The following is a 23,485-nucleotide window of genomic DNA, read 5'->3' on the forward strand; positions in this document are numbered from 1 at the left end:
TGATGGTCTCCTTAGATAACATGCATAAGCTAATCACTGTCATTTTCCCCTTCCTGTTTTCCCCCTGGTGTTCTGTATATATACTAATAATATCCTATTTGCTAAATTAGGAAACTTGTATTATTTAGAGTGTACCTTTCTTCTCCATAGATTACTCTCCATGGCAGAGATTTGTTGTTGTAACGTTCCCAGTTCTGTCCCTGAATACACCGCGGCCGTAATGCTACTGGTGAGCTACTGCAAACATCAGCTTTCCACCACCAAATGGATATTGCTGTCCACTGTCAGATAAGAGATAATGAGTAACAGACAAGCAACAGAGACATTAATGGTTTGTTTTTCACCCCTTATGCAGATCCTCTGGTTTTAGCTATCTTGTTAAAACTAGTATTATCCTTAAAAATTAAATTTTTAATCTGTTTAGAACACTTTGTTCCTGGGAAAGCATGAATGAGGGGGATTAAATTATATCTGTACTATACTTTTCTTGGTGATTGGTAATTATGTTGTCACTCATGATGCTATTCATTGCACTTAGCTGCATGGAACTGGGGAAAAACATGACATTTCCCCATGTACTAGACATAATGAGAATCTATGGCTTTTCACAGAATCATACATCAGTGAGGTACGGGAGTAAACAAAACGTGGGAAAGTTGTATTTGGAGCAAAGGGGTGGTTTTTTTCAAGCCATAGTATAAAATATTTATATTTCCCTTGGGAAATATAAATGGGGAGGTAAAAGGTGCAATGGCCAATTCAGGTGAACAGCAAATGCTTATTTTGTATCTGTTGCTTTTTCAATGAACCTGTAACCCACTGAAACACCGCTTTTGAGAAAGGCCCCGTATAAACTCCGGCTACTATCTCTGGCCTTTAGAAGAGAGCAACCATTTTATTTGTTGCAGTTTTTGGATGGACAGTGTGAGTCAGAGATGGAGACTTAAAAACTGTGCAAAGTAACCATCCTCTGGAAATAACACACCTGTCAGCAGAGTCTTCGTATGTGCTCCCTGAACACACAAACGTACATTCTTCTGCCTATCCATCCTGGAACAGTAAGCATCTAACCTTGTGGGGCTGGTAGGTCTGTCATTAGGATGAACACACTTCTTCCAGACCCAGCTTCACTGCGACCAAATGCATTTTCCTAGTTTTTTGATTGGAAAGTCTATGGCATATTGGAAAGATCTGATGCAAAAGATGCTGTCCAAACACAGTGCTTTTATTAAAGCAAAGCCCCAAACAAAAAAAAAATGCATCTTTTTGGCAGAGTGGCATACTGAAGAAACTGCATCATTAATATGTTCTGAGAAGTTTTAAGTAGGAAACTGCTGTTATTTCAGAAGTTCTTATTTCTACGAATCATAAATTAATTTGTTGTAAAATTTAACAAATGGAATATATAAGTCTGGAGAGGACCATGTCAGTCTGCAAAGAGTCAGAGTAACTATCTATGTTCCCAGTAGGCTTGCTTGCATCCAAGTCCTTTGCAACCAAAGTGGTTCTACAAAACATTTTGGCCTCAGTGACCAGTACCTCCTGCAACGTATGCTTAGGCAGAAATTTTCTAACCTACGTCTACATCACTATCACAGTGTAATCCAACATCACATGAAGTCTTCGTTTCTACTTTAATCAAAAGTCAGTTGCCATAAACCACAGTACTCTGCAGACTAGCTGTGAAGAGCTTTCAACAGTGACCTGTTTTTTGATACTACCTGGTACATACTAAACGCTTTTGGGAGCTTATTTTCTCTTGTCAGGGTCACTGTGACTTACATTTTGAAAAAAAAGTATCATCCCCCTGGTAACAGTCTTTTTCCTTCCCTTTCAAAGATGTTGGCAAATAAAAACTCAGGAGACTTATTGCTGTATTATGCAAGCATTTAACTTTGTTGTTTTAATCTTTATTGACTGATGTAAACTCAGCACACATGGGCCAAGAAGATCAACTGAGGAAAGTACTTACATTTTTAAGAATGCAAAAAGAGCACAGAGAAAACAGACAACCCAGAACAGATGCTGCAAATATTATCTTTTTAATAGTTATACATTGTAAATTGCCATGGAAAATTCAGTTATCCTTTTTATCAGCTAAATATTGTAAACTGTGATGGAAAATTCAAGAGGTGTTCATAGCAGATACTCCCAGTGTTTTCCTTTTGTCAAAGAGGTTTGCCTTTTCAAAAGCAAGCTAAATCAAGGTTTAATCTCCTCTTAGAAAACTGGGGGCTGTTATGCTCCTCTCTACAGTTATAACCTGTGTAAAGCCTGCTGATGGCCAGTGCTGCCCTCCCTGACGTTAGAACTGGGCCTCAGTGTAACATAAAAGGATGAGCATTATTACCTGAATCTCCCACAACACTACTGCTTCACAAGATGATGCTTTTAAAATGCTTTGCGTAAAGAGCCAGCAGAGTTTTGAGGGTAAACGTTTTTTTTTTTCTTCTTCTTTTTTTCACTTGTCTGGTCTCAGGCTGATCTGCAAAGAAAGGGAGGCAGAGCTCCCTCCCTGCAGGCCACCACTCTCAGGGTGGCAGCTGCAGCAGGAGGAAGCACTGATGGGTACGGTATGACCCAGCTCCTCTCTGTGACACTTCGTATATGGAGCCCTCTTCTGTCTGACCAACTGCCCACAGCCAGAACATACCAACTGACTGTATTACTGGTCATGTTGTGATCATACTGGCCATAACAACCTTTAGTCAACACGTGGCATTGTATTCCATTAGAATCAGTGTTACTATAGTATCAATATACTGCTCATTACATTTAGGGAATAGCAATGCAAAACATCATTATACTAGCTATGTTTAATGAAAGAGGAAACAGGACCCCACTATCTGCTTATAATCCATATTTGTATGTGACACAGAATATTCAAAATCACACCAACAAATTAACACTCTGCATCTGCACTGATAACATTTAGAAGGGACATAAGAACACAGATTCTGTTAAGAAAGCAATGCTTATGTTCTTATAATGCAAAGTGGCATGGTTAAACTGACACAGCAAATTTTTATAAGAGCAGCAAGCCCTTACACAGGAGTGAAGTTAATGGAAATGTTAAAACATCTTTATCATCAGATTAATTTATAAGTCAGTGTTTTCAGCCAAAAGGCTTGATGAAGGCTGTGTACCCAGGATGGTTAAGATGACAAGAAGACTTCCATGAAGGATCAATGTATCCCTCAACAGCTGCCTGAGGCTTCCAGTCTCCATTTCTCTTCTTATGCTTGCCTACCTTTTCCTCTGTATCAGTATGTTTTAAAGATTGTTACAAATGTATATACCATTCTTGTTAAACTCAGTGTTGGATGTTTTGAATCAGGAGACACTTGAAACCTTTGTTTAGGTAGAAAGGTTCTGACGTCTTTTGTTGCTTGTGGAATTGTTAGGGATGCTGCCATCGATTGTAAAGATCAACGCAAGGTCTCATGCAACCTTAGTTGCAATATTTCTTAGAGCTACCTCCTTCATGCTGCTGACCACCCTCACATTTCCACTTCAGGGTATATATTCAGAAGGTGGGGTGTGTTTTTTGGAATCATTTGCTACTGAGGTATTATTACTATCAAGCGGGATTTTCTCGCAATAATTTAATATATATTTGCACTCAGTAAGATTTCATGTTTTAAAATGCCTGCCCTTACACAGAAGTACAGAAAGCCTCATTTATTGTGCCAAGACAGCTTTTTCATACACTTCAAATTTGTACTGGATGCCATTCTCTTCTTGGATATCAGCAGGGACACCTGGGTACCTGGAGAGAGGGTAGAATAAATAGCAAAAGCCAGTAAGTAGATAAAAAATATCATTGTAAGCCACCTGTAATTTATCCAATCAATTAGAGAGCTGTTTGAAAAAAAAAGAGATGAAAATACCATCCTTTCAACAGGTGTACTAAATATAAACGATTTTTAAGAATCGTGTTAACGACTATCAGCAACCTGTACACACATCTTTTTAAATTAAGAAAGCATACTCTGATGCAAAAAAATCCCCACCTTTCTGGATTAATCAAAAAACCCCAACATTTTTATGAAAGGAACATGTTATTTAAAATGTCTGCAAAGGGGTTTTTTGCTTTGCTTTTCCTCAGATGATTTACAGGAAATGCTAAGGTGAAGGTTTCTTACAAGTCTGCAACAGCTTCTTAAAGTAGCTGATTGCCACCATGCAAAGTGTTGCTCTATATTCCAGATTTACTAAAACTGTTTTTGTTAATGGACACTTTCAAAAACCTATTCAGCTCCCTGTGACAGAATAAGGATTTTGTATGAGTAACACTGATTTTGAGGGAGAAATTTTAAATTTTATCTACTACATCTGACTCTATCAGGTTTCCTCTTTAGTGAGGGAATTATATGCTATTTTATAAACTCATGTTTTAAGGCCAATTTCTGATTTCAGTACACTGGCCAAAGCCAATGTGTACCTGAGAAACAGCCAAAGAGGGAGAGAGAGGAGCTTTGGGTCGGTCATCAGGATACTGAAGTGAGCTGATAACATGGCACAGCATGGTTCAGAACATGTTAGAGCTGACAAGGGTGATTCATTCTCCCCACTGACCTTGTTTGTCTCTCCTGCATACTTCTTTCCTGCCCCTACCTATCCTCCCCACTTCAGTGCTGATCCATTCCTGTGCCCCATGCAGAGAGCTTGACTTGCTGTAATTTCTATTGCCTCCACTGCTGGTCTGTAACCAGCTGGGAACCAAAACGAGAGTAGCAAGAAGAGGAAGGGGTCCTTTCCTTGCTGGTTCTTCAGGCAGACGTTTGAATTTTTGCCACCTCCCTACTGTCTGTTGGATGTAATCTCATTGGAGAGGTCATAAAAATATGACTGGGATATGACAAGGATAACATAGAAGATACCACAGTGAATGGCAGAAACTTACAGTTCAATACTTGTTCCTACTAAGTTTGTTAGGAAGAAGTAATTTTCTCAAAGAGAAAGGAATAACCTTAGAAATCTATAAAGGCTCAACCCTCCCAGCTCAAACCCATTTAATTTGTCTTTGGCAATTTATCAAAGACATTCAGAGGCTAAATACCATTGACTAACAACATACTGAGAGTTATAGAGCTTAGTAAATATTTGAGTAATTCTAAAATGAGAAACAGTAAGAAAGTTAATTTTCAAGCAAACCAACAAATGCAAATTTTTACTGTAAAGATTATGGGAAGGTTGAAGAACATAGCAAGTTCCAACAACCCCTCTGTGCTGAGTGCGGTGCAATTCCAGGTTCTAAGTAAAATATGACTCTGGGGAAAAATACAGTGAAAAGCACCTCTAACTCAAAACCAAACATGGCTTTGATCCTTACACATTCAAAGTAGATTATTAAATCTTCCATCTGAACATAAGACTAGAATGTATCTTAATACTTACTCCGTGAGAAGTTTGTAATCTTTGTTGTCAATTTCCGGAAAAAATGTGTCACTTTCAAATTCTTGCAGAATTCTTGTCACAAACAATCGGTGATTCATTGGCTTCTCCATCGCTGCCTTTAAAACAATAGAAACAATTAAAATTGAGTTGTTACCTGTAAAACAGCTCAATCATGCATGAATTAGTGTTGTTTATTAAAATTTTTAGAATTCTTATTTGACAACACTATTTGAAGTCAGCAAGATAATATCAAGTGTAAGTTCTTACTAGGACCACTAGCTTTCTCCACTAACTCTCCAAATTCTTGTTCTGCCTGCACCAGCCATCACTATGGCAGCATTCCAAAAGAACCAAGAGATAAGAGTCTTATTTCCTATTTGTACATTGCACACCAAATATGTTATCTAAAACTCAAACTCAGTTACTAAATTTATGTATTACAGGATTTAAGCAAAGCAGTGAAAATTGAAGGCTAAATCTCCTCTTTTGGACTCATCCCAAGAGCACTTTCTAAAGAGATAATTTCATCTTACGCCAGTTCCTCTGTCAACTAGCAGCTATACCTACTCTCAAAACTTGGGGCTTCTGACTGAAACTAAGAAAAAATTATGAGTAGTCCTGTGAGAAAAGTGTAGTATGGCCTAGTCTCAACGAGTAATTTCTGAATCATACCTCTTCGAAATACGGAAAGCTTGAAGTGGTGGGGGAGGCCCACACCTCAAGGTAATTTGTTCCAATGTTTAATGAATATCACTGCTAAGGATTTATATTGTATTTTTAATCTGCATTAGTTTGCAATTCCAGTGATCAAATTAGCTGTCAGTTTAACTTCATAGTTTGATCTCTGGATTATGGCAAAATGACAATATGCATTTAAAGTTACATAACTTTAACAACAACAACAATGAAGTTTCCAAGCTTCCTGGATGAAAAAAGTTTTGAAGATGCCTATTTGGTGAGTTCCTCACTAACAAATTCATACAAACTCAGGAGTTAAAAAAAGATGTTTTGTCTCTGATCAGACTGAAAAGTCACTTCTTCCAGATTTTCTCAGCATTAAAATAACCCATTGAAAGCTATACTGGTGCCTGGTTACAACGTATTTTTGAAAAGCTTACAGCTGTTTCTCTCCTTTCCTTAAATTGGCAATGAGCAATGCTCTTTGTTAAAGGTGATTCACCATGCAGCATGCTATTAGGTACTACTTTGACAAGTACAGGAACCAAGGAATAGCAAATGTAATCCAATAAAATTAATTGGTATCGCTGCTGTGAAGTTAGTTTCTAGAAAAGCTGCTCTATTACTAGAGAATGACTTGAAATGGAATGGGTAAGTCACAGCACACTAGCATCCAAAAGCACTGAGCTAGTGTTCATCCAGTTCGTATACAAGACACTTTTTCTTTAAATAAGGGTGGAAGGTAAAAGGAGAAACATATACCTGCAGAATGACAGAAGAATAATCTGCTTCACAAATAAAAACATACAGTGTCCTCTAAACAGACAGTTTTGTAGTAGAAGAATAAAACAACTTCCTGTCCAGCTCTATGGGAATTCAGCTTCAGCAAAACTCTGTACCCGCAGGACAGGTCAAGGAAGAGCATACAGAGATACTGCAAAGCAAGCTGAACTTACCATGAAAGGGACTGGAGGGTGACCTCCATTCTCAATAAATGGTTGCATTATTTGAGTAAACCAACCAGCTGTGTAACTGCTTGTCCCCAAGTTAGCAAAAAAAGTGCAAATGCTTCCTGAGTTAGCCAGAGAAGCTCTGGAGTCTGTCTGTGTATATGGCCCATGAATACTAAACAAACAAAAACAACTTGGAGAATAGCAACAGGCTTGAGTTGGTTTCAACCCACATACTGCTTTTCGGCAACTGTGAAGGCCCCGTCTCATGACAGTGAGCATATTACAGTGATGGGCAAGCAGTAACACATTTGTAAAGTGGTTTGACTTTATATTGTGGCTGCTCTACCCTGCTAAGTGTAATTTTCACTTGTACTGGGATTTAAGTACATAGTTGAAGAGCACCATAGGCTGACATCATGACCTGGCTTTGGCTTGTCCCTATCTAATCATCCCAGGGCTACATCTGACCCTGGTCACCTTCATGGGGCCTGATCCTCCCATGTGAACCTGCCTCAGCACCACGAGTCCTGGCTGGTGAGGCCCCTGTCAGGCCAGCCAGGTTACTGCCCAGGGTTCCTGTCCCTTTGGGAGCACCTGGTCCTCCATATTCCCTGACAGTAATTTCAGAAAACGTCAGATAAGTAAATTTTCTACCAAACATGAAACCTTCCACCAGTGAGGTCTCTAAAGGAACCCGTTCAGAAAGAACTGGACTCTGACACTGCCTCTGCAGACTACTGCTATGGACCTGGCATGATGGGGAAGGAGCTTTATCACAACTCTGACATTTTCATGAGGATTAAAGTAGTTCTTCACTGTCATTCAATTCACTCTTGCACTGTTCAACCCACTCCACCAGTTTCACCACCTTTTTTGGTACAGAAGACAAGTTAGGGGATGTATAGCACTGATCTGATAGAATGTAATCATGGAATTCAATCATGGAATATGCATTATGCATATTTAAGGAGCAGAATAGGGTGTATATGACTTTGTTTTAATATATAACATAATAATATGAAAGCATAGCTGTAAATCATCTTGAATATTTTAATAGGATGTGCAATAACTAAACATTTCTAGTGACCAGCACAATAGTTAGCACAATATTCAATAGACAAATAATTTCCATAAGTAGGAGATCAGCGCTGCCTTTTTTGGGTTTGCATATTTTGTAAATGTGACGATAACACATGTGATGGAAAAGATAGATAGTAGGAGAGGACTTGGTGGAAACAATTGTGTCACAGCACGAGGGAGAGATTTTAAAACAAAATTATGTCTCTGAGCTCATGCTTCTGTAAATTTGAAAAATCTGCATCCTTACTCCACGGTCATTACACTCCCCTCACTCCATTGCCACGCTGGGTATCAAAGTCATTCTTGGTACAATTTTAATTTATTGGTTTTCCCTCTTACTCCACTCAGTTATCCTTGAGCTGTATTTGTAGCTGCACTGGTTTCCCTCAGGAGCTGCATATGTGTTTGCTCTCCACAGAGGCTTACCTCCTTGTGTAGCAGCTACTGAATCCTTTAAGATATTATAGCCTGGTGCAATAGGGAAAAGTAACGCTGATTTTTGGTTCACGTTAAAGCACAGCCTACTAAAACTCTGGCTGTTGAGCTCTCAGAAACACCAGAATCACTCCTCAAGTAGAGATGACTTTCCACAAGAGGGAGGACAGGAGAGCTGTGGTGTCAGGATGCCTCCTGTTGTCCCATGTACCTCCATATGTGGTTCAATATGTGAACAACAGTCAGTCATTACTCACAGGTACCTTCATAACCCTGTGCAAAGATTTTAGCCTACCCTCATCTTTTTGCTCACTTCCAAGAAATCCTTGCCAGTCCTGCCTCTGAAGCATACAGCAAAAAGGAGATGACCTAAGGATTATCTTCTCCATAATTTCCAACTGCACTGGACTGACAGCTATACACGATTAGATTATGTCTGCACGTGCAGGACCATTACCTTGAATTAGTTTCTCTTTGTAGAACATGAGTTAAAACAGCCCTGAAGCTCTGCAACAAAGAATAGCTGTGTATTACAAGTATTTTCAGAAGTATTATATGGAAACCTAATGTTTTACAGGTCTAATCACCAAACCACTGTAAATTAGTGGGCATAGCAACCAACTGCTGTAGAAGGAGCCCATTATTTCTAGTCATTTAAAAAAATCACAAGTTTTAGTATACACACACACACACACACACTCCTCTTGCTTTCTCATCTTCTACTAATTACATAAGTAAACAGCCCAAGTAACTATGTAAGGCACTCATTTTTCAAGTGTCTTTCGAGACAACATTGACAATCCAAACAAAACATGAGAACACTATGAAAGAGAAAATCTCAAAATAAACAGTGTGTTTATTTACGTTCTGTTTTTCAACCCTTTAAGTGTATTGGATCATGTAGACAAGCTGCATTTTGAAGCCACAGAGTATTAACAAATATATTTTATACATTAAAAAAATCTAACAGCTGGAGATCTCACAAAGTTCTAGATCTTAACTAAGTTAAAAGGATTTGCCTAAGTTAAACTTTGGCTATTAGGAGAGTTGCAGTGATAATCAGGAGATTCAATACTTTCAAAAATCCTTCCCACACTGCTAGGGCTCAGCTTAGTGAGGCAGGGAACAGTTCTTCCTTCCCAAGATGCTAAGGCTAAGTCTAGTGAGGGAGGAGACACTGTGGTAGCTCCCACCAGTTCTCTGCCAGGGACAAAAGTGAGTATAACAGAATTCTTCTACAACCATTACCAAAAAGCCTACCCATCTTGCCCTTGTAGAAACAGATACACTTTAGTCACTACACTTTTCTGTGTGTTAGCCTTAAAGGAGGGTCTTGTAAATCTTTTCTTCTATGATCTCTGCAAGCATCTTTGAACAAGAACTTTAAAAGCAACAACCTTTCACAGACACATGATTTGTGTCTGCAACTGACTCATATATTAACCTTTGTTAGACATTATTTTTTCCCAGAGGAATGTCAAATCAATACATTTGTGCACAAGAATGAGCACACAAAAAGCTTGTTTAGGAGTAATAACAATATTACCACTTTCCTTCCACACGAAAATCCTCTGACTTTAATTTGAAGACTATACTGGAAAGGCTGGATATGTCCCTCTGAAGTCTGTGAAAGTATTAAGATGCTATATTTCAGAAAATTCTTAAACTTTTAAAAGAAATTATTAGTTAATCCACTAGTCCATTGTTAATACCATAGTTTTGTTTCCTTTAATTTTATTCATAACTAGGTAAGAGCAAGGCCACTGGAGGCATGACTACAACAGTCATGGATTTATTTTTACAGAACATAAATATTTATGACAGCAGGACAGTGCTGTCAGCTGTAATGCTGTGAACGCTGCCACTGGATATTAGGGAATTGCACTAAAAATGCTCAAACACTTTCTCAAAAAAACCCTAGAGGTCATAGGAATACAGGAAAATTGTCTTCCTGTTCCCATCTTTTTATTCAGACAACTACACAAAGCTACACAACTACACATGGGAAAATTCTCCTGTGAAGGATTCTGCAACTTTACAGTAATGAAGTAAGACAGTTACATTTGCATATATGCCAGGAAGACAGTAACCTTTCTTGGAAACAATGGCTCGGGACCATAAACAGGCATAATCAAGTAATATTATTATGAGCTTGGCAGAACAGGGAAAAAACATATGGTCAGGGCAACCACGACAACCTTCAGTCTTCACTTTACACAAGGTAATGGTACCAGCTTCCAAAAATGTTAACAGGATTAAGCCATACTAATGAGTTCACTCTAAACCAGAACTAGTGGAGAAGCCAATGCTGTGCTCAGCTTTTTGCACTGGTTGCTCCCAGAGCAGAATAGTGCTGTGGGCCTGCAGTGTGACGTCCTCCAGGTCAACAGCGTCATGCAGCTCAGAGGAGCCTGCTGCTTGCGAGCAGCTCTCGAAGAGAGTAGCAGCACTGCAGCCTACAAGAGAGGAGCACACCAGCATGGGAAAATGAGCTGCAGGTACAGCTCCCTTGTAAGTGGATCTCAGTCTTCGGTCACATCTCAGCCTGAATGCGACACTTCAGAAACATGGTAACATAGGTGTTAGTCTTTGTGCCAACAGGTATGCAGCCTAAAATCATTCCAATAGGTGCAAAGCTCAAATCCACTTTGTCTTATATGCAGGCAAGGTAGCAAAATTACTAATATATTTTATAGTTTACTAGAAATTCAGACATACTAAAATGTAATCTTAAAAATGTATATTTTAGTATATTAGTATTAGCTAGTAAAATTTTGGCAGTCTTGAAAAAATCACAATAAAACTAATGACTCAAATTGTTAATAATGAAGTGATCCTTATGGTACAGCAAAGATCTGAAGCTTAGCAAATGTGGCATTCACAACCCACTCAGGGCATTCAGAACCCTGTGAAGCTTATATGCTTAGTCAAGAAACTGTTTAAGAGGGTAATTAATCATCTGCAAGAGACCTGCTGCACTAAGTATGAATAGCAACTTCATAATCCAGTAATTTTAAAGAATGAAAGGGGGTAGATTACCAAACACAGTATGTCAAATACTAATATACAGGAAGACACCTGAGCATGAATATGAGATAAAATTTTCCCTTGGAGATTACTGGAAATTTAATTTTCCAGCTTAAGCCTCTTTGTTGAAGAATTTCCCCAAACGCTGTTTATCAGCAGCATCTATTTTCTGTTATGGCCAGCCTAGATATTAACTAAACAGCAAAACCAACAAAACTTCCTATGAAAGAAGGTTTTGTTCTGTTATGAAATTACAAGTTTCTTCTCCAAATTTAATACATGAATACAATTCTGTACTTCAGCAATGTGACCTTGAGTGTCATTGTTTACTTCTGTAGCATTGAGAAAGCAACAAGCTGAGTAGGAACATATAAATTAGAAAAGACAATTTTAAATGTTGGAAATACTGTAGGAAAATCTGTTTTATCAAGGCAAAAATCTGTCTGACATAGAGGCCTTGGTTATGAGGACCTGAGTCATAAATTTTTCTTTTTTTTTTTTTAAAAAGTTTTGTTGCTATTTTTTTTCCCTCTCCACTGGTAGGTTCATAGGTAGGGATTTGTGCTTGGTTATTTTTACAAAGCAAGATTTATATTAAACACTCTACAAACAAGATATCATAAGGCCACATCATCCACATAAGTAAATCTCCAGCTGGTTGGGGTTTTTTTGGTTTGTCTTTTTTTTAAAGTCCCTGTTTAATATTTGGGGATGTGCTGGACTTATAGTTCCTATTCCTAGTAAAATCTGAATGTTGTTTTTAACCAGTTTAAAACACACAATCTAAATCCAGTTAAAAGGGACTGATATAATTTATACTGAGCAGATCTCTTAGGACCTCTAGGTAGTGCTATTTTTCAGTCAAAGCCAAGACCTGAATCTCTCAATTAAGAGACAATACTTCCACAGAGTGCATCTATATTAGTGTCTTCACTCAGAACAGAAAGGTAGTTTTGAAACAAATCTTCCAATTGTCCCCACTCACTGTGACTTAGTTGTACTGGGGAGCAATCGGATTAAACCCAGACAGATAATATGCTCCAGGAAGATGTCTGATAAGTTTTAACCACTAATAGGGACTGAAGGGCCAGAACCAGCGAGTGATTCACCAACACAAGTTTTCCAGCACACAACAAGCACTTATGAGCCAGCAGACGGCTCTCAAAACTTCAAGTGCTCACGCAAAATCATGGAGTGCCTCTCATCATGCATAACAGCTTCATAATTGCTGTGATCTACTGACCATTGCTGGGCTGCTACATTCCTCCTTCCTCATCCATACAATCAATAGCAACATCAGTTCCTTCTGGAACTCAGGAGATCCAAAACAGTCCCGAAGATCTGGTATGGTGTTGCACTGTGATCCAAAGAAATCATATAATCATAGAATGGTTTGGGTTGGAAGGGGCCTTAAAGACCATCTAGTTCCAACCCCCTGCCATGGGCAGCAGTACAGGTCGCTCAAAGCCCCGTCCAACCTGGCCTTGAGCACTTCCAGGGAAGGGGCAGTCACAGCTTCTCTGGGCAATCTGTGCGAGCATCTCACCACCCTCACAGGAAAGAATTTTTTCCTTATATCTAATCTAAATCTCCCCTCTCTCAGTTTAAAATCGTTCCCCCTCATCCTATCCCTATACACCCTGATCCAGAGTCCCTCCCCCCTTTCACCCCTGGGAGGCCGCTCTAAGGTCTCCCCGGAGCCTTCTCTCCTCCAGCTGAACCCCCCAACTCTCTCAGCCTGTCCTCACAGGGGGTGCTCCAGCTCCCTGATCACCTTTGTGGCCTCCTCTGGACCTGAGCAGGTCCGTGTCCTTCTGCTGTTGGTGCCCCCAGAGCTGGACACAGCACTGCAGGGGGGTCTCACAAGAGTGGAGTAGAGGGGCAGGATCCCCTCCCTTGTCCTGCTGCTCACACTACTCTGGGTGCACCCCAGGGTATGGTTGCCCTTCTGGGCTGTGAGCGCACAGCTGGCTCATGTTGCACTTCTCATCAACCAACACTCCCAATTCTTCTCCTCAGGGCTGCTCTCAAGATATCCTCTGCCCAGCCTGTATCTGTGCTTGCAAACCTGTGTTGTGAGAAGTCCAAAAGCCTCCCTGGAGGCAACAGTAATACCTTGTGGCTATTATCAGGAGATTACAAACCTGATGAGATGATCAGTGTCAAGTCAATTCAAGAAGATGAAAGCTGCATGAGGTTTTTGAACCCTCAGCAGACTGAGGGAGCTGTTTTCATCTTTTCTGCTCTCACTTCCTAATACCAATACTCTACTCAGCTCTCCCTATCCCCACCAAAATGCCTACAATCTCTAGCTGCTCTGCCTTTTCCTGTTGTAGAGGTCAAGGCCCAGAAGAGACAGTTTCCCAGAGTATGCTGCTGAACACAGCATAAATGCAAACCTATACAAGGACATGGATGGCCACCCTATTCAGAGCTCACCTTTCTGTTTTTCACAGGACTTGAGGCAGCTTATGCCAATAGTCCCACCACCCTGGAGAGAACTGTGTCCTTGAGAACCTAGAGGCAGTGGGCAAGATGGCCATAAGCAATAGACAGCTGCACTGTGTTAATAAATGTTCAGTGACTGTCAGGCTTGCTCCTATGTCCTCTGCAGTCCTACGATGAAGAGGCTGTAAACAGCAGCAGTCCCTTGCCTCCATCCCATTCCTTTCTGTTGCTGAGGGCAGCATCCTGTTCTGAAATACCATCCTGGAATACATGGTCTGGCACTGTTGCTTGCCTCAGTTCTTAGAGGCCTGGTAGGCCACAGCAGCCATCTGTACTTGAGATTGTGAGACAAGCTGGACACCTGTGTCCCAGAGAGGGCCCTTCTGGACACAGGCAGATGGATGTTCCACCTTGGCACAACTCTGGATAAGCCAGGCTTGTGTTTCAGCATGGTATGTGGGCAGGGCAGCATGAGACAGAGAGAAACCCTGTGCTGAAAGAAGGTGCCAGCATCCCTTTTCAGTTGAAGGTTCTTTGGAAACCTCCCAAAACATGTGTGAATCTGTCTGAGTTCATGGGCCACCCTTGGTAACCCTTCTGGCTTGCTATTCTGGGTCTGGAAGCCACCTGGGATGTGGGTGCTGCCAGAGCACCTACAAAGGCTGTAGGAAACCACAGAAAGCAAAGGCCTGGAAGACCGTGCACGCAATCCCTCCTCATTGCTTCAGGGAGCTCAGTGACAAACCTGATCACAGTGGACCCCCCCTATCCCAAACTGATTCACTGATCAGAAGGTGTTAAGGTTAGCAGCTGTGTTAAAAGGCTCCACAGGACAATAAGCCACCCTCCTGAATAGTGATATGGACTCTGGAAGTGTTATCTGGCAATAGCAGTAGCTATTTGAAGTAGCTCTTGACAGATGGCCTCAGCTGTGCGCCCTCACATTCAAAACATTCTGCATTTATTTCTAATTCTCCAGGATGTCACCAGCCTGGACTCAACCCCTGTGCCAAGGACTGCAGAGCAGCTACATTGAAGATTCCAAGAATGCCATTATCCCCCATCTTCCTACTCATCCTTCAAGACATCCACACCATCCCATGACAGGCTGTCAAAACAGCCCACCCAAAGTAAGTGCAATGGGTTCATGTGTGAGCTCGTCGTTCCCTTTTGTAGCGATCCTGACTGAAAGATCACTCTACATTAAGGAGTTAGTGATCCACATAACAATTAATCTGAATAGACCCAGGCCTGTATTGTACTGTGCATATTCCTCAGCCACAGGATAAGCTCAGCCAGAGAACTGTAACAGAGGAGCTTGCAGGCAGTTCCCACTTGGTACAGACAACTATACCACCTGTGTGTCCTTTATTCGAAAGAGTAGAAGGAAGTTCTCATGTGAACATCCTTTCTGTTTGACAGCAGAAATGATGAATAGACTTGTTTTCTTGTAAGAAAGTCCTCTAACAGCTTGAATGACAAAAATAGGGTAGCACTTTCTACAGAGAGGGCCCTGAAGCATGTTGCACATGGCTTGGAGGCTCATTCAGTGCCACACAACTTGCAGTTCCCAACATCTACAGGATTGTAAGATTATTTATACTAGCCTGCCCTTCTTTAAAGTGTTAGGTCTAGTAAGCAGCATTTTAAACAACACTCTACAGAGTCTGGGTGCTTTTCTTACTGAGATCATAATGGACTATCTCCTCCTGGTGCAGAACAGCTCTCCAGTGCACTCATGCGTGGCCATGCTCAGATGTAGAAGAGGTTTACTCAGCAGGCATGGTAGTGTTAACTTGTAAATGAGCACGAGGAAACAGGTACAAGATCAGAAAGAGAAAAGAGTTGATGGTGGTTGGGATCATCTGCAGGAAGTAGATGAAAAAAGTATGGTGCTTTCCAGAGTGGCCTGCTCTCCTTGTTAGGGTCTGCCTTCATAAAGGTCTACCTCGTTTGAAAGATCCAAACTTTGGGTTAAACTCCCCAAAGTGCTAAAAGTGGAAATGTCATGTCCTCAGCACTACCTGTTAACACTTACCAGCTGAAGTACTTACAGACACTGCTTCCATCACAGGCTTATACTAATACACAATCAGTTCTAAACCTTTGAGCCATACAAATTAGTAAGATCAAAATAACGCTTTAAAAGCAAATACCTACAACTACTGAATAAAATTATTCAATTAGCAATTGCTATTTTACTTCCCACACATTTCTACATGGTATAATGGAGATATTCCTGTAATCCTTTGTGAATCTTTAATACAGGCACTAGAAATACTACCTGCAGTTTTGGTAGAGGTGTATGGTTTCCATCAAACCCTTTTAATTAAGATCACAAAGCTAGTTTGAATTCAGGAATCTGTAAAAAACTGCTGGATTTCTCCCTAATTAATTAAATATTCCTTTGAAATGTCCTGAGTAGATGCCTGAAAGGGGGAAAACAGTTGAAATTTCAAGTCATACTCCCTTATGCTGATCAGCACAAATATATTGCAAAAGTACTCTTGATCAAAATTGCCTATTTATAATCTAAGTATTGGCAAGTAAGTCTAAAAAATAGCATTGTCTTCTACCAAATATCAGCAGACGGTGGAAAATTAGTTAAATTAGAAGTCTACAACACAGATGCTCCTGGAAGAACAAGCAAAAATAATCACTCTTTGCAGCACTAGATCAGTATGTTGCCATTGCACAGAAAGGGTTGAATGCTTCTGGTCACACTACGCATCCTGCAAAATTACAGGCAGAAGCCAAATCCAGTCTTTTGCTCATGTTGGGCAATTACACGCAATCTGAAGAGAATATGTCTCCAGAAATAAACTTGCTACTTAATGCCTGGAAGCAGGCATTTTAGTGGTTAAGAGTGAAGGACAGGTTATTTCTGTATTATAATAGCTGATGATAAACTGAGTGTATTTGGACATCAAGTATGTGGTGGACTTCACCACAAACAAAAGTGTTTATAAAACATTTAAAAAAAAAGAGAAAAAAAGTGTTTTACAGGTTATTTGCATGTGTCTCTTATTTTTCTTACAACCTTAGCAATATCTAACTACTTTATTTTTTTTACTGTAAAAGATGAATTCCCTAAGACACAGAAGAGCTTCATGAAAGGCACAAACTGCAAAGGCAACAAATACACAAAGCAAATTATCAGCCCTAATGTGGTACCAGGAGCATGATGACATTTTCATCACACAACTGAAGTCCAAGAGCCAAACAAGAAGTGGAGTGTATTTCCCAGCATAACTGTAATGACTAAAGGTCAGCAGAACTGTTTCCTTCACTATAAAAAAAGAATTGCTTTCTAATTCTTAATTAAGATTTTATCAGAAGAAAGAATGCTTACTGCTGTTCCTATTCCATATTTTCCTGATTGATATGGATGAAACTAGGGTTGATGACCATAATCTTTTGTGTGGTACTGTCTGACAAATACAAATTATATGAGAACTTAAAAAAGAAGACAAAATCAACTGAGAGTTCAAAGCCAGAACCCTGACTATAGGGGCTGAAAGAACAGAATCACAGAATCGTCTAGGTTGGAAAAGACCTTGAAGATCATCCAGTCCAACCATTAACCAGACACTGACCGTTCCCAACTCCACCAGATCCCTCAGCGCTATGTCGACCCGACTCTTAAACCCCTCCAGGGATGGGGACTCCACCGCCTCCCTGGGCAGCCCATTCCAACGCACAGCAACCCCTTCTGGAAAGAAATGCTTCTGACATCTAGTCTTGTTTCCTGGTGCAACTTGAGGTCATTCCCTCTTGTCCTATTACTGTTACTGTCTTAAGGAGACTCATCCCCAGCTCTCTGCACCCTCCTTTCAGGCAGCTGTAGAGGGCAATGAGGTCTCCCCTCAGCCTCCTCTTCTCCAGATTAAACAACCCCAGTTCCCTCAGCCGCTCCTCATATGACAGACTCTAGGGATGTGGGTGGAGGCACAGATAGCTGACTAAACTTTATGTGTGCATAAATGGAAAATGAGAGGAGGGGTTTGGGGCAAGAGAGAAAGATGGCTGAGGAAACACAGGGTGACAAGATAGGTTTTACTCTAGACCTTCACACTGCACAGCTATTATCTTAGTTAAAGACAGGAAGAATATTGCATTTGTGGGGAAACAGGACAGTTTATATAGGGCTGTCTGTGCAAAGATGGTCTTGAAAATAAAGTAGCACATGCTGTTTCCTTGGAACCTAAACAAGCACCTGAATACTGAGACACCCTATACACCAAGAGAAACCCAGGGAGTGGGAACAGTAAAGACATTTGGCTGCTGGATGGGAAAACAGAGTGAGTGCTACTTTTTGCTGTTTGATTTATCTCCCTTTATTGCTAACACCATCACCTGTCAGCTTGCTTAAATCCTCTTCCTTTACCTGTATAAAGTGTCATACTCTGAGTAAAAATTCTGGATAATTTTTCCTTTTTTTTTCCACATACTCTGCAGAATCAGTATTACCTCAGTAAAATAAACATAACAATATGGGTTTTCATTGAAAAACCTAGCAATCTGGATATTTAAGAAAAGCCCTCAAAAGCACAATGACTGTATGACTGGATCATTAACAAGAGCAACATCTGGTTACTTGAACAGGTATTATAAACTTTTGAGTTGAAATCTTACTCTCCAAGAATTGTGCAACACTTCACTGTCACTGGAGTTTGCTGGGTCATGTGAAGAAAACAGGACTTCTTAAAACAGGACTTCTTAATGTGGAAGTAATAGGAACTTGAGCCACCCTCCTCCCATCACAGAAGGTGAGTAATTTAGGAGTACTCTAAATGTACCTTGTAAACTGAAGTGCCTCCGACGACCCAAACCATGTCTACTTTACTTTTTAACTCTGGTGAATCCAAAAGAGCTAAAGCATCATCAAGACTTCTGGAAAGATAATGTGCTCCTTGTGGGGTTTCCCTAGAAAAAGCAAAGTTTTATTAATAAATAGTTAAAGAACCATTCAACATGATAATCAATACAAACTAGACATAGAATGTGTTTTGCTGAATTCACAAATAACTGTTTCACGTAAGTTAATTATTTTGAAATATTGCTAAACTATGTTAGAATTCTCATCTAACTCCAGGATTGTTTAACAAATCACAGTTTAATCATAACTGTGACTTAAGAGGCATTATAAATTACAGATCTGAAATTTTATATCATGTTTTTAAAAAAGCATAACTGATAATTTTATATATCTAAAAAATTAAATATGGACTTTTACTTGAATTCTAGAACATTAATACTTCATTCAATAAAACTGGTCAGAAAACCCCTATCCCTTACTCCCCTACATATTCAGCTCCAAAGCTACCACCACCTTCCAAAGCAATAAACCACCATAAGTGGATGTTTTTATTTAAGAATATTTGGATGACTTCTCAAGAGGAGAGCTCTGAAAAAGAACTGTTATTTTTCCCTAAATACTAATAAAAACAAATTTCAAAAAGGGGATGAAGAGCCACCAATCAAACCAGGAACTAGAGAAATATAGTTTAATACGTGAGTCAGAAAGACTGCTGACAACTGTCAGATGGTTTGTGTGTAGAGCTAGGAGTGGTATTTATTATGCAAAATAATGACAATCATCTTGTGAATTAATTAAAAATAAAAGAAATAAAAATAATTTAAAAATTAAAGTAGTGATATCACTCAGAACCAATAGCAGAGATGCTTCCTAACCAGATATCAAAAATGTTACATCTAGAACCACTTTACGATGTATTGCTACACATATTTTTAGGTGCAGACTTTTTGTTTCTTTTACAGGACTATTATTCATCATACATACTTGAGCTCCCTGCTGAGCACTATATTAATTCTGCCTTTTAGAGGACGATTCTTCTCAGGAATGGAGAACCAGGTTTTTTTACCCATTATCAGTGCATTCTGTTTACCTGGGTAAGAGAGAAAACATTTAAAGGGTATTTTTCTCTGTCACAAATTTGTTTTGCTTGTTTAGTGACACTGCTGGACTTGCCATCTCCCTCCTGAACTCCTTTTCGGCAGTTAATAGAAGTACAAGCTTAGGCCCCAATTCTCAAATTAGTCACATGCATAGAAGAACAAGCTTGTGGCCTCAACACCTTGTCAGGCAGTTGACACCAAAGTAGTCTTATGGACACCTATAAACTTAAAATTGAAAGAAGATCAAAAAAGACATGTTACTGCCCATTACACAGTACATGCATTACATAGACATTGGCTTTGCTATAGCTATGCACCCAGATTAATCTATGTGTGTGAGACCAGCTCACACCCTCAAGAGTCTTCTTAGTGTCAAAACCCATAATTGTTCTCTGTATAAATCCAAGCAATATACAGTAATTGACTTCTTTGTTTGCATGTTCTGTCACTCCAGTTATACAATCAGGAATAATTGCCAGCTTTGAGTGTTACTTAAGGAAAAAAAAGCACCAGGTAAAAGGATAACTTTTAGCAGAAGAGCCAGACAAATCCAAAGCAGAAGTGCAATAGGTGTTCTGCCATATTCTAGGATTCACCATAATTTCTGACCAAACCCAAACATTCATAACCTGATTAACTCATACATACCCTGCTAAGAAGAGGGTTTCTCTTTATGAGAAAATGGAGTTGTCAGAGAAATAAACAGAGGTTGAGACTCACAAAAGGTAATAGGAAGTTTTTTTAAGTGCTGCACAGTGGGAGAGATTTTAGAGAAAACAGTATTTGTTCACATCTATCCTCCCTGTTTCTTGATCTGAGAGAGACTGGATCTACTAGATCACACCAGAGAACTGATGCTCCAGTTGTTTATTAGCAGTGTTTAAAGACCCTTCTCCTGCCGATAAGCTTTATCAGCAGTTTTCCAAGAGGTATCCTGCAGTGTCAGTTTAGATATGTTAGCACAGACCACTGGGACCACTGCTGTAGGAAATGCACATGTTCTGAAAAATATATGTATTTTCTTAGTAAAGATTCACAATGGGATACCTACAGGGTCAGAGCAAAGATTTGTCTAGAGCAATAGCTAATTTACAGCAGTGGTCAGTGCAGGTATGCAACCATTCTGAAAGCAAGATCAGGTGATGCTTCTCCACTGTATTCTTCCCACTTTGAAAAATCTCATGACTTTTTTGAGCCATTGGTGCATTCCCTGCTGGGAAGATTTATGGCAACATAGCCAATTAGGAAGCAACTTAACTGCCTAGCATTTAAGGTCATAGCTTATCAAAAGATGTGTAGGCAGGATGGAGCAAAATTTTTCCTTTAAATGATATTTAAAACATTTTTTTGATTACAGGTATTTTTTGCCAGGTAAGATGCAACTTGCAGACATATTAAAAGATTTACAATTGTGTTCTGCCTTTTTTGTACCTAAGGTTGCTATGGGCTGAATCAGATCTCCAAAACATAAGTAAAATCCTTCACTTAAGACTTCTGGAAAATGAGATTAGGCATTGCTTGTGGAATATGGAACAGACTTCCAAATCAGAGTATGCAATGGATCACTTCATTAAAACAAAGGCACATGTTAGGATGCCCAGAAGTTTTAGCAAACAAGTGAGTTTTGCTAGACAGCAGTCTTAACAGGAGCATGAAAAAAAAAACAACACAGGAAAGAGAGTGTCCATGTCAGCAGGGAAGCAGCAGAAATGTGAGAATAAACCTGTTGTCTCTCACGGCTCTGATTCCATCAGACACAGTGAGGTCCTATTCCTCCTTTCCCAATGCCTCCACGCACTCGTGCTGGCAGTCCCCCGCAGACACCCAGTAGCCTAGTCTACTGGGTTAGAGAATTAAAACCATGTAAGGAAATGCCAAACCAGCAGTAAGGTCAGTCTGAAAGAGGAATGGGTACAGTGTGGCAAGACTTGTCTCTTCTGGCAGCAATAAGTACCCAATCAGAACAAATTAGCTGTTCTCATCTTTTGCATTCCTGTCTCTTTGTGCTGATTTTACCCCACAATAACTGGTTTTATCTCACCAAATCAATAGTCTATATTACTTTGCTGCAAAGGTCTCACTGGGCCTGAACATTACTGCTGCCTGTTAGCGGTACGGTTGCATATCACTGTGTATAGATACACTGCATACATTTGCAGTACTGTTGCTGTGTATTATCAGTACGGTGAGGGTTGTCTGGCATATCGGGATGGCTCAGCACTCAGAAAATCAAGCAAAATTACTGTCACAAGGGTCAGAGGGGTGGAACAAATGGCCAAGGCTGAGCTAGAGCAAACAAGTTAGATAAGCTACTACAGCCTGAAAAAATCATCTGCTAATTTGTCAGCATATAAAAACCTTTCCATTTTTAACTTGTTCAGGGTTGGAATTGTAGGTGAAGACAGGTAGGTAGTTTTCCACCCCGCTGGGGAAACAGGACTTTGAAATTCTTTTTATTTGCAAATCACCTGCAGCCCTAAAACATCCGATTCACCTCCAGTTTCACCATGTATCCAAAACTATCTGACATATTTACAAAGGGCTAAAATACTTGTGAGGCAGTGGAAGAGGGGGAAGGGCAGGCTGTTTGCAGAAGCAGGACTTTTAAGTCAGGGAAAAGTAAATTTACCTGTCTTTTCCACGACTTATATCACACAGACTAATTTTAGTAAGTAGAGGCACACCTTGGGAAAGAGTACATTGTTACCTTCTACATGGGATGTGCTAGTCATTCTTTGGAAGTACTTGTACTCATTCCTGGCAAGAGAACAAGAAGAGCATTACAACGTTGTTCAAGAATAAGGTACATTTCTCTAACTGGAAAAAGAAACATAACGCAAGTGTCACATAATGCAAGTGCCGGTGTCCGGGGAGGCGAGGCTGGTCGGGGCCCGGCCCACTGCCATGCCTGACAAGTGAGACCTTTGGCCTCGGCTTTTCCTCCGTGAGAGAGAACCCGCGTCCGGGACCTGCCGACGGGCCTCCCCGAGCCACTCGGGACTCGCCGGCACGGCCCGGCAGCCATTGCCCCGGCCGCTGTCCCGCCAGCCGTCAAGCCGGGCAGTTTTTCCCGCCCTGCCGCGCATCGCCCTTCCCGACTACAGCTCCCAGCGTGCACCGCGCGGCTCGGCAGCGCTCGCCGGCGGGAGCGCGTCGCGCTGCACGCCGGGAGTCGTAGTCCGCCCGCCCGCCCGCCCGCCGCGGCGGGCAGACCCCCGTCCGCCCTGCGGTACCTCAGCGGCGGCCAGGGCAGGCTGCCGTCCTTCCCGATGCCCATATTCTGGCACACGGCCACGATGGAGTTGAGCGAGCGCACCATGAGGCCCACCGCCGCCCCCGGCTTCGGTACGAGCGAGCGCGCAGCAGCGAGGCGGGGCGGCGTGAGAGGGGGGTGGCGGCAGCAGCAGCAGCAGCAGCAGCGGTGGCAGCGGGGCTCTCCCGGCCGCGGGCAGGCGGTTGGCGGGAGCGCAGCGTACCAGCGGGCAGAGGCACTTCCCTCGCGGCCCCGCCCCGCGTCCGCCCCTCGCATCCGGCGGGGAAGGTGC

General features: G+C 40.9%; 1 protein-coding gene across 2 annotated transcripts; it reads right to left on the reverse strand.

The window, feature by feature from the left end:
• Nucleotides 1–1,886: 1,886 nt before the first annotated feature.
• DHFR (dihydrofolate reductase) lies at nt 1,887–23,469 on the reverse strand. 2 transcript variants are annotated; one of them, XM_074931463.1, is made up of 6 exons: nt 23,174–23,469; nt 22,648–22,697; nt 19,825–19,930; nt 18,821–18,947; nt 5,401–5,504; nt 1,887–3,769 (listed from the first exon to the last, which is right to left on the reverse strand). In XM_074931463.1, exons 1-6 carry the CDS (start codon nt 23,467–23,469, stop codon nt 3,682–3,684), a joined length of 771 nt encoding a protein of 256 aa, XP_074787564.1. In that variant the 3' UTR covers nt 1,887–3,681. The 2 variants fall into 2 exon arrangements, with proteins under 2 accessions (XP_074787564.1, XP_074787563.1); XM_074931462.1 differs by having other exon boundaries at nt 5,401–5,516.
• Nucleotides 23,470–23,485: the final 16 nt, after the last annotated feature.

Source organism: Athene noctua, chromosome Z (genome assembly GCF_965140245.1).
Source record: "Athene noctua chromosome Z, bAthNoc1.hap1.1, whole genome shotgun sequence".
NCBI classification, from domain to species: domain Eukaryota; kingdom Metazoa; phylum Chordata; class Aves; order Strigiformes; family Strigidae; genus Athene; species Athene noctua.

Excerpts from the sequence above, each read along its gene's own strand:
- DHFR (XM_074931462.1), bottom strand. The coding sequence starts at position 23,469 with ATGCGAGGGGCGGACGCGGGGCGGGGCCGCGAGGGAAGTGCCTCTGCC. Across the intron at positions 18,948-19,824 it reads GTGCTCAGCAGGGAGCTCAA|GGAAACCCCACAAGGAGCAC; the intron begins GTATGTATGATG and ends TGCTTTTTCTAG. Across the intron at positions 3,770-5,400 it reads GATTACAAACTTCTCACGGA|GTACCCAGGTGTCCCTGCTG; the intron begins GTAAGTATTAAG and ends CCCTCTCTCCAG.